Consider the following 17,106-nt stretch of genomic DNA (forward strand, 5'->3'; position numbering starts at 1 on the left):
ACTAGAAAGGAACAAGAAAAAAGTCCTCTCAACTTTATGGCATGACTGAACTAGATCCACCGTTCGGTGGCATGTGTAGCTGCAGATACACATGCTGTGCATAGACTAATAAGCAGTAATCTCCCCAAAAAGCGGTGGCTTAGCCTGTAGGAGTAGAAGTTGTCTGAAATAATGTTCTTAATACAGCCTGTCCTACTGTGGCTCGTTGTGTTGTTAACACATCTACACAGTAATGCTTCGTGAATGTATGAGGCGTAGACCAGGTGGCTGCCTTACAAATTTCTGTCATAGGTATATTCCCCAGAAAAGCCATTGTGGCGCCTTTTTTCCTAGTGGAATGCGCTCTTGGTGTAATAGGTAGATCTCTTTTTGCTTTAATATAGCAAGTTTGAATACATTTAACTATCCATCTGGCAATGCCTTATTTGGATATAGGATTACCTGCATGAGGTTTTTGGAAGGCTACGAACAATTGTTTTGTTTTACGAAATTGTTTTGTTCTGTCAAAGTAATACATTAGTGCCCTTTTTATGTCTAATATATGTAAGGCTCTTTTGGCTACTGAGTCTGGTTGTGGAAAGAAGACAGGGAGTTCCACTGTTTGGTTTAGGTGGAATGGTGATATGACCTTTGGTAGGAAATTGGGATTTGTACGGAGAACCACTTTATGTTTATGTATTTGTATAAAGGGTTCCTGTATAGTAAATGCTTGTATCTCACTTACTCTTCTAAGTGATGTGATAGCTATTATAAAGGCTACTTTCCAAGTTAAGTATTGCATTTCATAAGAGTGCATGGGTTCAAATGGTGGTCCCATGAGTCGTGTTAATACAATATTAAGGTTCCACGAAGGTACTGGTGGTGTTCTCGGGGGTATGATTCTTTTTAATCCCTCCATAAATGCTTTGATGACTGGGATTCTAAAAGGCGATGTTGAATGTGTAATCTGCAGGTAGGCAGATATTGCTGTGAGATGTATTTTAATTGAAGAGAATGCTAGCTTAGACTTTTGTAAGTGTAATAAGTAGTTTACAATGTCCTTTGCGGAAGCATGTAGTGGTTGAATTTGATTAGTGTGGCAGTAATAAACAAATCTTTTCCATTTGTATGCGTAACAATGTCTTGTAGTAGGTTTTCTAGCTTGTTTAATGACCTCCATACATTCTTGTGTAAGGTCGAAGTGTCCAAATTCTAAGACTACAGGAGCCAGATTGCTAGATTGAGCGATGCTGGATTCGGGTGTCTGGTCTGTTGTTTGTGTTGAGTTAACAGATCTGGCCTGTTTGATAATTTGATGTGAGGTACTACAGATAGGTCCAGCATTGTTGTGTACCACGGTTGGCGAGCCCAGGTTGGTGCTATGAGTATTAGTTTGAGTCTGTTTTGACTTAGTTTGTTTACCAGATAAGGAATGAGCGGGAGAGGGGGAAAAGCGTAAGCAAATATCCCTGACCAACTGATCCATAACGCATTGCCCTTGGATTGAGGGTGTGGGTACCTGGCCGCGAAGTTTTGGCATTTTGCGTTTTCTTTTGTTGCAAATAGGTCTATTTTTGGTGTTCCCCAGCGTAGGAAGTAATCCTGTAGGATCTGGGAATTAATTTCCCATTCGTGTGTTTGCTGGTGATCTCGACTGAGATTGTCGGCCAACTGGTTCTGAATGCCTGGGATGTATTCTGCTATTAGGCGAATGTGATTGTGAATTGCCCAATGCCAAATTTTTTGGGCTAGGAGACACAGTTGTGACGAGTGTGTCCCTCCTTGTTTGTTGAGATAATACATTGTTGTCATGTTGTCGGTTTTGACAAGAATGTGTTCGTGGGCTATTAGTGGTTGAAATGCTTTTAATGCTAGAAACACTGCCAACAGTTCTAAATGATTTATGTGGAGTTGTTGTTGTTGATTGTCCCATTGTCCCTGTATGCTGTGCTTGTTGAGGTGTGCTCCCCACCCAATCATGGAAGCATCTGTTGTAATCACATCTTGAGGCACAGGGTCCTGGAATGGCCGCCCTTGGTTTAAATTTATACGATTCCACCATTGAAGCGAGGAGTGTGTTTGGCGGTCTATCAACACTAGATCTTGAAGTTGACCCTGTGCTTGTGTCCATTGTGTTGCTAGGCATTGTTGTAAGGGACGCATGTGTAGTCTTGCGTTTGGGACAATGGCTATGCATGAAGACATCATGCCTAGGACTTTCATTACAAAACTCACTTGATAGTGTTGGTTTGGGTGCATGTTTAGTATTACATTTTGGAAGGCTTGTACCCTTTGTGGACTTGGAGTGGCAATCCCTTTTTGTGTGTTGATTGTTGCTCCTAAGTACTGTTGTATTTGACACATTTGTAGATGTGATTTTTGGTAGTTTATAGAGAACCCTAGTTTGTGAAGGGTTTCTATGACGTATTTTGTGTGTAGAAGACACTGTTGCTGAGTGCTGGTTTTTATTAACCAGTCGTCTAAGTAAGGGAATACGTGCATGTGTTGCCTCCTGATGTGAGCAGCTACTACTGCAAGGCATTTTGTGAATACTCTTGGGGCTGTTGTTATGCCGAGGGGTAACACTTTGAATTGGTAAGGCACGCCTTGGATTACAAACCTCAAGTATTTCCTGTGGGAAGGATGTATGGGTATGTGGAAATAAGCATCCTTGAGATCTAATGTTAACATGTAGTCCTGTTGTTTGAGTAAGGGAATCACGTCTTGAAGTGTCACCATGTGAAAGTGATCTGATTTGATGTAAAGATTTAGGGGGTGATTCTAACTTTGGAGGAAGTGTTAATCCGGCCCAAAAGTGACGGAAAAGTGACAGATTTACCACCAGCCGTATTACGAGTCCATTATATCCTATGGAACTCGTAATACGGCTGGTGGTATATCCGTCACTTTACCGTCACTTTTGGGACGGATTAACACTCCTCCAAAGTTAGAATCACCCCCTTAGTGTTCTGAGGTCTAATATGGGTCTCAGTGTTTTGTCCATTTTTGGAATTAGGAAATACAGGGAGTAAACACCTGTTCCTTTTTGATGGTTGGGTACTAGTTCTATTGCTTCTTTTTGTAACAATGCTTGGACTTCTAGTTGTAACAGATCTAAGTGTTGTTTGGACATGTTGTGTGCTCTTGGAGGTACATCCGGTGGCAAATGTAGGATTTCTATGCAATAACCATGTTGGATAATGGCTAGGATCCACGCGTCCGTAGTTATGTGTTCCCAGTTGTGGTAATAATCTGTGAGTCTCCCCCCACTGGTGTTGTGTGGTGGGCGTTTGTGACGTTGAAGTCACTGTTTAGTTTGTGTGGTTTTTGGGCTCTGGAATTTCCCTCTTGTTTTAGGGAACTGTCCACCCTATATTGTCCTCGAAAACCCCCTCTTTGATATTGGCCCTGATATGTGGGTTTGACTTGTGAGGTGGAAGGCTCTGTGGTTTGGGCCCGAAACCCCCCTCTAAAGTGCGGCTTCCTAAAAGTGCCTCTGCTCTGTGGGGAGTAGAGCGCGCCCATGGCTTTGGCCGTGTCAGTGTCTTTCTTCAGTTTGTCTATCGCTGTATCCACCTCCGGCCCAAATAGTTGTTGTTCATTGAATGGCATATTTAGCACTGCTTGCTGAATTTCGGGCTTAAATCCGGAGTTTCGTAGCCATGCGTGTCTCCGAATGGTTATCGCCGTGTTTACTGTTCTGGCCACTGTGTCAGCTGAGTCCATGGCCGACCTTATTTGGTTGTTGGAGACACTTTGGCCCTCCTCGACAACCTGTTGGGCACGTTTCTGGAACTCTTTGGGAAGATGTTGAATGAGATGTTGCATTTCATCCCAATTTGCCCTGTCGTATCTTGCTAGAAGAGCCTGAGAATTGTCAATTCGCCATTGATTGGCTGCCTGTGCTGCCACCCTTTTGCCTGCTGCATCGAATTTCCGACTTTCTTTGTCGGGCGATGGTGCTTCTCCAGAAGTTTGTGAGTTCGCCCTTTTTCGGGCTGCTCCTACTACCACTGAATCTGGAATTAACTGTTGTGTGATGTACACAGGGACAGTAGGGGGAGATTTATATTTCTTCTCCACCCAAGGCGTGATGGCTCTGCCTTTGACTGGGTCTTGAAACACCTGTTTAGCGTGTTTTAACATGCCTGGCAGCATTGGCAAGCTTTGGTATTGGCTGTGCGTAGATGACAGGGTGTTGAACAAGAAGTCATCTTCTATGGGCTCTGCATGCAATGCTACATTATGAAATGTAGCTGCCCTGGAAACAACTTGCATGTAAGCAGTACTGTCTTCAGGTGGTGAAGGTCTTGCCGGGTAGCATTCGGGACTATTGTCAGAGACTGGTGCATCATACAAATCCCATGCATCCGGGTCATCTTGACTCATCCCTGTGTGCGTTGGTGACTGCATCATTGGGGGTGTTGCTACCGGGGATAGATATGGCGAATGTATTGGAGATTGTTGTGGTAAAAATTGTGTTGGAGTTTTCTCTTTCGCCACTTTTGCCTTAGGCTGCATTTCCACCTCTTGGAATGCGAGCTTCCGCTTCATTTTGATTGGAGGAAGAGTTCTGATTTTCCCCGTGTCCTTTTGGATATGGAGCCTTCTTTGTGTATGGTCAGGCTCTCCCATGCCCAGCTCTTGTTCAAATCGGTGGCCTTGTAAGTGTGTGGAAAGGCCTTGTTCCTCTGTATAGGAGCTTTGTTTCGGCTCCGAGGAAGAATGTTTCGGTACCGAACTTTTTTCGACAGTCTTTTTTAGCTCCGAAGTAACCTTTTTGATTTTCGGTGTGCCGAACTCTCGGTGCCGAGTCTGTTCGGAGCCGGTATCTCGACCGGAGTCGGATGTCTTCGGCTGCTGGGAGGCCTTTTTCGGTGCCGATGTTTGGTCACCGTGTTTTCGGGTAGAGCCATAGCCTGTTGGCGGTGGCGTCCCCTGGGCCTTCATGATTTTCGAGTGAGTTTTTGCCGGGGCTGGTTTACTCATGGTTTGCTGAGTCTTCGGCTGCTCACTCTCGGACTCGTCCGAGTCCGAATCTCTAATGGAGAATGTCTCCTCTTCTTCGACGTCGGTGTGTCCGGCCGGTGTCGACGCCATCTGGAGTCTTCAAGCTCTACGATCCCGCAGTGTCTTCTTGGATCGAAATGCCCGACAGGCCTCACAAGTTCGGGGGACAAACACAGATTACAGACCAAGTGTTGGTCTGTATAAGGATACTTTGCGTGGCAGTTGGGGCAGAAGCGGAAGGGGGTCCGGTCCATGAGCGTTGAAGATGGACGCGGTCGGGCAGGCCAGGCCCCGCCGAGGCGTGGAAACCCCAAAGGGCTGCCGGAACTTTTCTTTCTTCGGTGTCGATGTGCTAGCACTAACCCGGTACCGAGCGCAACCAATACCGTCGAATTTTCCAATGCATAACTATCTTTTCCAAACCGAAACACGGAGCGTAGAGGAACACGTCCGAACCCGATTGCGGAAAGAAACCAATCTAAGATGGAGTCGACACCCATGCGCAATGGAGCCGAAAGGGAGGAGTCCCTCGGTCTCGTGACTCGAAAAGACTTCTTCGAAGAAAAACAACTTGTAACACTCCGAGCCCAACACTAGATGGCAGGATAATGCACAGCAAGTGTATCTACAGCTACACATGCCATTGAATATATATATATATTTAGGGGTTAGGGATGAGTAGGGGGATGTGGTCTTCTCCGTTTATTTTTTTTTTGTTTTATGCCCCCGCGGGGTGAGCCAGGTCCTGGGGGGAATAATCTACATATCTGGAAAGAGGGGGCATGTGTGGCCCCCCACTACCTTGGCTGAGTTTGGCACCAGGGACACCATCCGGCAGGGCATAGCATTTCAAATAAACTGGGGGTGGGGGACACCCTATCCCTCGGGCCTGAAGGTACAAAAGCCCAGCTGTATTAGTAATGGGAGCCGCATGGCACCCTCCCCAGGCCCATCAGCTGCAATTTCAATTTCAAAAGGGATGGGGTCTCAAGGCTCCCCTCCGGAGCTATTTATGATTCTGTGGTCCCCATCCCCTTTGGCTGGCTCCTGCTATGTCCCAGGGTGCCCACCCCTGGGACATAGCAGTTTCCCTGCCTCCAGTGGCAGGGAAACTTGTGTTTCTTCTTGCTTGGCGGGTGCAGTTTCAAATCTCCTGCCAAGGGGGAGTAAACACTAAGGGTGCTCCCAGCGGGCAGCGCATGAAAAATGCCCCTGCCCGCTTCAAGCGGACTTTTCATCTGGTTCCCAGTCATCACCGAAGCGGGGAGGGAAACAGTTAAAAAACTTGCACCCGCCCGCAGGGAGCAGTATTTTTAGCTGCTCCAAGTGGGCAGGAGCAATGCCAGCTCCTGCTTCCCCCAAACAGTGTGGTAGGTGCCCTGGGTGGGTACCAGGGCACCCACCCTTTGTAACCGGGCCCAGGGGAATGGCCCAGGGAGGGTGGGCTGTGTGCCCCTACCCATTTTAAAAGGTGGTGGCCCCAGGGGATGGGGTCCCTGGGACCGAAATCAGGCGGGGAAGGGAGCTGCATGCCCCCATCGGCCATAAATATAGTGGTGGGCCCTGATAGGTAGGGTCCCTGGGCCAAAAACAACTCTGGTAAGTAGGCTACATAGCCCCTCCCCTAAAAACATGCACCGGGCCCCAGGAGGAGGGGTTCCGTAGCCACAATCAGCCCAGGGAGGGGTACAAGTGCCCCCCCACACAAAATGTGCCAGGCCCTGGGGATGAGGTCCCTGAGGGGAAAATTGGCCTGGGGAGGGGGCAGTGTGTCCCCTTCCCCCTGAAATATATGTTGCCGGGTGATGGGGTACCCGGGGCCAAATGTGCCCAAGGGAGGGGACCAGCGGGCTGGCTTCCTTTAGGTAGTTGGCTGCATGAGGGAGGTTGGCAGCATGCCCTGCAGCAAACCCACAGTGCCTTGCACGGCAGGGGTTGGATTAACATACGGTAATTAAATATTACTTTACATAAAAAAAATTAAAAAATAAAGTAACTATAACTCACGCTCTTGCCATGCGCTGCTAATTATCCCACAAATTACACCAGTCATGACATCTTTTTGACATCATTGATAATATCACTCAACATTTGCAATAAAAAACTGTACATGGCGGGAGCTGGAGTTATAGATGCCTTAGGGCACGAGTGACATTTTCTTGAGATAAGTATAACTATAACTTCTGAATTTCTATGGTTTTGTGTGTGTAAAATCTGAACCTTACTATAACGTCCCTGTTACCTTTGTTTTTTCAGTGAAAAAAAAAAATATATATATGGATTTCGCTTACTTTATATATACTTACCTTGTGTTGTAAAGGCATGTGCAGTAAAGGCTTGCGTTGTAAAGGTAATGCATGGTAAAGGCTTTGCGTGGCAATGGATGGGTGGTAAAGGTAAGCCTTTTAAATTATAGTATTGTTAAGTCATACAACCAGTGAAATGTATCAACGTACACAGTGGCTCGTGGACAGGGTGAACATTTCCCCATGCTGCCTATTCTAGTATCTACCTTTGTGGTGGATTAAACAAGATGGATACCTGTGGAAAGTGTGCTTCACAGATTCATTGCAACTCTGCCTCTATGATTGGGTTATTACCTGGCCATTTTCTGCCAGCCTGGCCTGTATTTTCAAGTCCAGACCTATAAAGATAGGCAGCGAAATTCAGTACTTTTTCCCTTCTGAAACAAACTTGAAGCAGCAATGATAAGGAAATCAGTTTCAAAGCATTTCTGCATTGTCTAATTTGTTTCTGAATGAGTATTCAAGCAAAAAGGAGTGCTCAATACCACGTTACAATCAAATCCTGAGAATTTTACACTAATTAATTTACATCTAGTAGTGCTTGGATGTTCCACACTAGCCAAATGTAAACAAATGAATAATATTTTAAGGAGAGGTGGCAACCCTACTTTCTAATCACTTAAAGTTTTAAGGCAGCTTCCGGGTTTCCTCAGTCTGATGCCGTTTCGGATCCAGGGTGTTTTCCTCAATACTTCTGATTGAACCTTACGCTACTACAAGATGTAGGAATAGAAAAGTAGACGAAATATTGTGTGGGAGTCTTGTTCTGCTTTCATCCTTGTACAAGAGGGGCATTTCACAAAACGTGGAGTCATTCAGAAGATTTTTTTTTTTTTAAAGATCTAAGAAAAAATACACATTCCAGACGCAAGTTGCTCAAAAACAGTCCATCAAGACCTAAAGCAAAAAGCCAAATTGTTGGAAAATATATTTTTGTTCTATCAGAATAGGGTGAAAAGGGCACATCTTATTGAGTGCTCGGGCATTATTTTACAGAAGTCAAGAAACTGATGCAACTGCCAGGGCAGAGTACAACATTATACTGGTGCATCTGTCCGCTTTAAAGATACATCGTCTATCTTCAACACTGAAAAACTGGCTCTATTTTCCAAGTTTTCTTTGTTTTTATTGACACTGGTCCAGGAAAAATAATTTCAGCCCCTTGGTGACTATCTTATATGACAGGTTCTTTTGAAACTCTGTTCTTCTCACCTGTAACAAGTATAGGCAGCGCTGAATGGTCACAACTATTCCAAAGAGCAAGGCTATACTTCCTGCAAGCAGCATTAACCCGGTAGAAGTCCTGTGTATCCAGATTCTTGGCCCCACAGAATGTCCAACCCTACACCTTACTGTCGTGCTCAACTGGGATCTGACCACCAGAGAAGTTCTGCACTGAAGAAGACCATCTTCAGCGAGACAGCTATTTGCCTTTGCCTCAAATATAAATTCAGCAAACTCTGGGTTACCCACTACACCCTCCTAAAGTGTCGCTTTGAATAGATCTCCAAGATTCCTCCCTGCTAATAAGGCACTGTTACTTTAAAAAAAACACCAGTTAAGTTCAAGTCAAAGACTATCTTACCACCGCATCCCACACTTCAGTGACACACCCACCAGAAATCTGCTGATTGGAAGTCTGATCAGATCCTTTTCTCTGGGGGACATGAAGGCCAGAGATACATTCCTTTCAGGAAGTCATGACCAACCATACACTGTGTGGGGGAATTTAACATACAGGCGACTTGCCTACAGGCAGGACTCTGCTGCTTCTCCCAATACAAGATCCTCTCTCCTAGGGATCATTTATTGCTCTTCACTCAGGCTGCTCTTCCTATCCCTGCTCCCCCCTGCCTTCGTACTCCATAAAAAGAACTCATTCAGTTTCCATGACCCCACTCTAAAACATTGATACATAATTAAGATCACCCTCTCGGTACCTTCAAAAACAAACATAATCTACCTGTCTGGACCTATATTGCTTCAAGGAATCAAACCACCAATCCTTTGAAACAACTTAAAAAAAAAAGACATTAATAAAACACAGTAACCGACGACAGATTATTACTCACGATGTATATTAGTTTACACATCAATACGTACACATATCATTGATGATTGCTATAATTAAGCGCAACAGTTGTGAAAAAAGTGCTCATGCAATGTGATTTGTGAAAAAGGTGACTGGAACTAAAGGTAAAATACGCAGATAAATTCACAGAACAGTGCAATGGCTGCCTGTTAGCACACAGGCGAAGGCAGGCGGAAACACACACAACGAGGAGTAGAGATTAAGCACAGAGACTACGATAAGCCCACAGACAATGTGGGCGGGTGCGTGGGGAAGCACCCAGACAACAAGTATGGGTGGGTGGGGATGCACAGACAACGAGGGCGAGTGGCCAAGCACCCAGATTAGGGCGGGTAGGTGGATAAGCACCCAGATGAGGGCGGGTGGGTGGATAAGCATCCAGATGAGGGCGGGGGGTGGATAAGCACACAGTCGGGGGCTGACAGGTGGATAAGCACAGAGACAAGGGTGGGCAGCTAGGTAAGCACACAGACAATGTTGAAGCACACAGTCAATGCTTTTAAGCACACAGACAACACCAGCGAGTGAGTGGGGGAGCACACAGATAACTGGAGGGCAGACAGGGAATCACACAGACCACAAGAGGTTGCGCGTGGGAAGCAGATTGACAATGAAGGTGGGCGGGCAGTGATGGGGAAGCACATGAAAACAGAGGGAGTGGGGAAGCAAGAACGGCAATGGAAGGTGGGACACTGGGGAGGAAGCAAGAACGCAAAATGGAAGGTGGGTGAGTAGGGAGGAAGCAAGAACAACTGAGGTAAGAAAGGCATGCAGGAGAAACATGGTTGAGAAAGAGGAACACGAAGTGTACGCGGGAGAGACCTTGAAAACACATGCACTCTGAGTGCTTAGCCAAAAAGAAAAATGTAGCACATGAAAAGGGAGCAGTGGGAAGACACATGTAATCGGTTCATGCTCCAAGGGAGGGACAAATACAAAAAGAGGAGGAAAAGCACACAGCAAGCTGAGCAAGTAAGAAGCAAGTAAATGAGTACCAATAAAGCCAACTGGTGGTAAGCAATGGGTGGGCTCTGAGCCCAGTAAAAGTCAACAATATGCCTCACACCAGATAGTGCGCATGCGCTCTCTTTGAATAGATCTTCTAAAATTAAAAGAAAAACTCCCACTCAATAAGAAAATAAATCTGCAGTTTAGGAGTCTGCAGCAAATACTTTTCCAGACTCTCATCCAGGATGCTTTTTTCTAAGAATACAACATAAGGCCTTTGTGTCTCATAATCATGTCTTTATGCCCCACCACCACTTCTTAAAGCAAACGTTCACTACGGCATCATGTTCCCCATCCACATTACTAAAACATAAAAATGCTTCACTAGCCTCACACAGTTTCAAGTTCTCACTGTGGATAGCAGTTCTTCAACCCAGTTGTGCCCAATCGTGCTTATAAAGAAAAAAAATCCTCTTTCTCTGTCTACACACCACTGTTCCTCCAGCACCTTTCTTACCTACCTCCCACACCTTCTCCCCCCTTCGTTTCTAGCCTCCTCTCACCTTTTGAGACTCGTTGGTATCTTGCTTTTCCACCACTCGTCCTACTCCTTGTTTTACTGGCTGTTTCTCCCATCCTTATTTTTGTAATCCCTGGTTCTCTCTCGTGTGATGCTGACCTTCTCATCAGTGATGCTACTACACTCAACTCTCCTGCACGTGAGTCTGCCTTTACACTGTTCCTGCTAATCCTTTTAAGCTTTTTTCTGCTTGTAGTCTCTCTTCATACTGACAGTTGTGTCTTTGTTCCTTGAATCGTCTCCCAACTCTTTTGTCCATCATTTTTACCTGCCTGGCACACAAATTACTTCCAAACTGTCTTGTTGGAGGTTCACCTCCCAACTTACGGGTATCTTCAGCAGTCTGAGTACATTGTGTATGCATATACATATTTTCCTGACCTTTCAACTTCTTTCCAAGACCTGTTCCTCTGTACTGTTCCAATCGTTTTGAACACTTCTGCTCATCTGTAATCAATCAGGCATGTTATGTTTTCTCTGCTCCTTATAAAAGCACGAAAAAGAGGTGAACCGGAGCCTACTGCAATCAAAACAATGATATACATTCTGATGTTTATTATGTTGAACAAGATGTACAAAGAAACAATGTTCTAGCCAATGTGGTCGGAAATTATTTCTGCTACAAGCTATAGTCACAATCCTCAAAGACACACCAGCCTCTATCACAGTGTGTCAATACCCAGCTTTGAGTTCCACCCAGTACTCCTGAATGTCCAATGTAAATGTGTACTGCTAATCACAAATCAGAATCCAATATATCCAGAAGTTGTAGGGAAGTAGAAGTTCACAGAAAATGCTCATCTTCAGAGAATTTGAAAAAGCCACGTTGTATAGCACAAGATGAAGCTAAACCATTGGAACATGTGCCTTTTGGTGTACAGAGAATACATTGCTGTATATGGCAGATGTGTTACTTGCATTCCGTTCTGTGGAGGTTCACGTCATTGAGTAGAATAGGATATAACATTACATTTGCGGTCTCTTTCTGAGGAAAGTCTTTTTCCCTTCTAAAATACATTATATTCATTTACTGCAGTTTCCAATTATGCACAGTCTAACCAACTGCAGGGCACCAGGAAATACTGCATGACATGACCTGTCAAGATACAGGAGCACCTTCGTTCTTCTGGCTCTGGTGGGGAGGGATCAGCCAAGCACACTGTCATTAAATGCCAAGCAGGCAATGGCCTTCTGATGCCCACTATATTCCCTCTTGATTTCCCCAGTCTCAACACACCATAGCCTAGCCAAGTTGTCAGAAGAGGCTGCAAAAGAGATAGAGAGAAAGATAAAGACATGTAGTCCAAGATTTATCATAGTGCAACATTGCTGTACATGCAAGACATATGAAGAAACACTACAAATCATATGAGGATCGTGGTGGTTCTCCGTGGATGTGAATGCTTGTGCTCTAGACTGAAGCATCTCAGCATGAATGTCCTCACCACATGCAAACTACTTTTCACTGGATCCTCTTACTGGTCTGTCTCTGTAAATTGAGCAGACATTGACGAAGACCTAAATGCAGATGTTCATTTGTAATCCCCGTACATGAAATAAATATCATTTTGCATTAGCATCATATCAGCGCAATCACAGGGCACGTGTAGATTCTGCAGTTTCCTGGTTAACCAATTTTGTTTTGCTCTAGCTGAAAGGAAGCCTTGCCTCGATTTGCTTTTTGTGTTCAATTGGGCGCATAATACTTTTTTATTTTTTCTGTTTCCTTAACAAGATACTTTCACATGTTCATATGCTGCAAATAGGTGCATACATTTCCCATCATTTCTTTCTTACAACTATTGATAAATAACCAAACAAAACCTTGGCATGTCCAATAGTTTTCCAGGGCCTTACTCTTTTCCATTTAGCAGTAATGGCCATAGGTCATGCAATACCACTTACTCTGGCTGTAATGCTGAACCCATGACCCAAATGAAACATATGTCATTAATCATAGGTGCATGCATACGAAATGGAACAGTTACCATCAACTTTACTGATATGCCTTGATTAGTTACTACTTGTGGATATTCTGCCACTTCATTTTGAGACCAGGTATCAATTCCTTAGACAGATGTTTAACCAATGTTGGGCACATTTGGTTCACTAAATGGATGTTCCACCATACCAGATTAGCCTTGAATATGTAAATCACTCCATTTCCCATCCAGTAGCCAGAAGAACAGTACAACTAACTAATGGCCTGAGGAATCAAAGGGAGAAAGGACTAGGCTATCAGGCTGACAACAAACGTAGTTTTCCCCTACTGCTCGCTATTGCTGTCTCCTATTCCCAATGTCTGGACGATTCGAACATCACAGCCAGGACTTAAGCAAACAAGTCCCAGGCCACATCTTGCCCACAAGAGAAGCCTATTCGAAATGAGGTTGTCAGTAAATAATGATTGCAAAAAGAATAAGGCCTAGTCACATAGTTGTGTATCACATTTCAGCAATAGGCATATCTGGAAAAACCTAGGTTCTGATGGGAATGCAGCTAAAAGCTCAATAATGCTCCTCAAAAATGTAATCACACACACAACTGAATTTTTCCACCTATGTTTAGAGCCCTGAAAGGACGGACACTGGACGAAATCGAAGAACTTTGACGTTTACCAAATAATTGTATAGAGACCACTGAACTGTGAAAGTCTCAAAGTATCCTGCCAAAAATGTAAGATATAAATTCTCATACCATAGTAGAAGCAAAATTCTAGTTCACGTTTTAGTCAGGGCTCTTGTGATTGGCTCTTCCTGTGTCAACTTAAAACCAAACACATATTACAGCAATAAACCCTTTAGTTATGCCAGACCGGGCATAAGGAACAGGGGTGTGGAATTTATTAAAATATCTACTTGTCCAGGGGACAGGTTGCTTCTCAAATCTACTTGTCCTGTAAAAAGATCTACTTGTCCCTTTGGTGCCATGTAGTGTGGCGACAAATTATGGCAGCAATTAATAGCCTCTCTGATTATGCCAGGGCTACTACCATAGTAGGGCTTGAATACTTGGAGTTTCAATCCCTACTGTAGAAATTTCCTTATTTTGCCACCTTTCTGCAGATCTGCATACTGGGGCTGGAGGAAGCAGTAAGCAATAGTTCCAGGGCTGGAATGCCTTTGAGTCTGCAAACCTACTAACCTGCATGTTTTAAAGAGTTTTACCAGCTTCTCTCTAATATTTTCCCATAATAAGAAAGGTTGGACATTTACTCCTGACAATGGCAGAATTAGAACTTCTTCCAGGGTTGGGAAGAAAGTGGCTGGAGGGAAAATGAACTTGCAAATGCTCAATAGATTTTCACATGAGCAAATCTACACATCGTATTTACCCACGCTAAAATACAGTTCACAAATATTTTATAGGGGTACGACATATACCATGGGTGCACTTTTGTGACTTTCTTTAAGAATTTGGGGCCACAAGTAGGTAGGTTCAGATTTGTGACCTGCAAATTGCGAGTCGCAAATCCGAATGTAGGATGGTGTCCTTGACACCATCTGTGATTCGCAAGGGCTTCGCAAATGCCCACATCATGAATAATCATGAGGTGGGTCGCAATTTGCGACCCCCTCACGAATGGTGGCCTGCTGGAGACAGCAGACCACCATGTCTGTGACTGCTTTTCAATAAAGCAGTTTTTTTTGTAATGCAGCCCGTTTTCCTTAAAGGAAAACGAGATGCATAACAAAAACGAAAAATGAAACGTTTTCGTTTCATTTTTTCAGAGCAGGCAGTGGTCCACAGGACACTGCTTGCTCTGAATTTTTTTTTACAGTGACATTCACAATGGGAAAGGGGTTCCATGGGGATCCCTTCCCTTTTGCGAAAGTGTTAGCACCCATTTGAAATGGGTGCAAACTGCGATTGGTTTGCGCCCGCGTTCGGGGTCACAAAACAATCCTACATTGCACTGCGAGTTGCAATTAGGAAGGGAACACCTCTTACTAATTGCGAGTCGCAAACCCGTTTTGTGATTCGGTAACCAGGTTACTGAATCGCAAAACTGGGTTTGTGCATCGCAATGTGCTTTTTGCACGTCGCAAACAGCGAAAGTCGCTGTTTGCGACATGCAAAAAGCTACCTACATGTGGGTCTTGGTCCCTAATTAGGTCTGGTGTTAGCAAAGACATTTTGTTTTTATTAAACTTCTATTTCTCTCTCTTTTGGCTGGCTTTACTGTGAGTGATCGCATTCTGCTCTTCCACAAGGAGCATATTGCCACACAAAGTAGTTTTGTTCAGTGTCAGGAACTACAGTGGCAATCAGTGACGTAACGAAACTGGAGGGTGCCCCTTTGCAAAGAACATGGAGGAGCACCCTCTCCAGACTCACTCAGGGCAGGTGCTGTGCTGACGGGGCCCCCTGGAGGGCAGCTGCGGGGCCTTTGTTATGCCGCTGGTGGCAACGTGTGCTTTAAGAGTTCAAAAACTTTTTGGGGGGGTTTTGCCAATGTTTGTTACAATGTTGAGGGCCTGGTAGCTGCCACAACAATAAAGTGTTACAAAAGCCATGTCAAAACAAGACACGCATTGATAAAACTAAAAGACTTATAAAAATATGTCAGATCAGTTGGCTTTGTCAGTGTTTGTTTATGTTCATGCTTCCCATAATAGTGTTGAAAATGGTTACACTGATTTTCCATTAGAAATATTTTTGGGAAATACTAGCATGCATCAACACATTTTACTAAATGACACTTCATTTGCATATAATCAGAGAGCATTCTGGGAGCATTATACTTAGCCTCTTAGCCTAAACTTTTCAAACGTGTGTACACGTTTTATTTTTTTGTACTGGAACCAACGTCAGTAGTGAAGTGTGACCTTAAAACATTTATTTACAGCACGCACCCTAATAATGAAGGCTTTCAAATAATGAACCATAAATACAAGTTCGAACAGCATTATCCTTTGGAAACACATTATCTCAACTGCAGAGAGTTCAACTCTCTGTAAACAGGCAGCCAAAGGGTGAAAAGAGAGAATCACATCCCTAATCCACAAGTGGCTTCTTCACAAAGTGAACTATGTGTGAATTAAACAGCTCAGACTTTAAGGATAACAAACATATCAGCATTTCCCGGCTATCCTTCCAGTAAAGAAATCCATGACTGCCTTGAAGCAATGCTAGATCCAAAAAGTGAAGTCTTATTAGGAAGACCACTGCGCCTCTTGAACTTATGCTTGAACCAAAGTCTAACTTCATCATACATTAGGGCAGGCTCTAAGAACATGAAAAAAAATATATATCCCAGTGCTATGAAAACAATTTATTATCCTAACAACAAAAGGAGTTATGTTCCACCTGAAGCCAAAAGAGCATGTTCTGGTTCCTTTGAGCATTACCCAAATAGCCACCTACTGTAATTTTCAATGCTGAGGTTCAAGCTCTCACATAGCCAACGCAACTGGTCCAATATTCTCTATAAACACCTCTTACCAAAACGTCCCTCCCCTGTTGCTGAATTCGTCAGATGCCTAGTTATCCTTGCACAAACGTACTTCAGCGTAGTATAGTGATGACACTGCCAGTCCATCCTCAAATGCTGAAATACTGCATGCTACGTAGCCTGTCCACACTACCTACAATTTAAAATTGTGCTTCAGGCCAAGCATGTATACATGCACCTGGGCAAAGGACACCCATGAAGTTTGAGGGAAATTTAAAATGCCTTTCACACAAAAACACTATGAGAACCCAAATGCATTCTTGCAGGGAGACAGCACGTTTTCCATGTCCGGCAGTGTGCACTCGGTCAAACCCTGACTAAGCACCAAGAAAGGAATGCATCCCACACCTAAGGTAAAACCAAATATGTGCTAGTGAAGAGGCAGAGTGAGGCCAATATTTTCTCCCTCTATGACTGTAAGGAAACACTTTCTTGATTATAAAAGATTCTCAACATATTGATTGCTTTTGGACAATGGTAAGAACCAAAGGTCACGTGAAAAAGCCATTTAGAAAGAAAGTTCTGTTATTTAAAGTGGACTCAGAAGCAACCAGTTGTGGCTTCAGAGACCAATACTATGGTACCTGGGGTTGGCGCAACGACTGCATTCTGAGGAATGGATATTTGTACCCTACAATACTATTGCATCATCTGGCAGTTTCATTACAACAGTACAGAACTGGCCATTTATCTTTAAATTGAGAACATTAATTGCAATATGAATAAAGTTAAATAT

General features: G+C 44.0%; 1 protein-coding gene across 3 annotated transcripts in view; it reads right to left on the minus strand.

The window, feature by feature from the left end:
• Positions 1-11,450: 11,450 nt before the first annotated feature.
• MLST8 (MTOR associated protein, LST8 homolog) overlaps positions 11,451-17,106 on the minus strand; it is a 114,979-nt gene continuing 109,323 nt past the window's right edge. For all 3 annotated transcript variants that reach the window (XM_069209727.1, XM_069209725.1, XM_069209726.1), the window contains exon 9: positions 11,451-12,180. In XM_069209727.1, coding sequence (XP_069065828.1) covers positions 12,062-12,180 — 119 coding nt within the window. In that variant the 3' untranslated portion in view covers positions 11,451-12,061. The remainder of the gene's footprint in view (positions 12,181-17,106) is intronic.

Source organism: Pleurodeles waltl, chromosome 10 (assembly GCF_031143425.1).
Source record: "Pleurodeles waltl isolate 20211129_DDA chromosome 10, aPleWal1.hap1.20221129, whole genome shotgun sequence".
NCBI lineage: Eukaryota > Metazoa > Chordata > Amphibia > Caudata > Salamandridae > Pleurodeles > Pleurodeles waltl.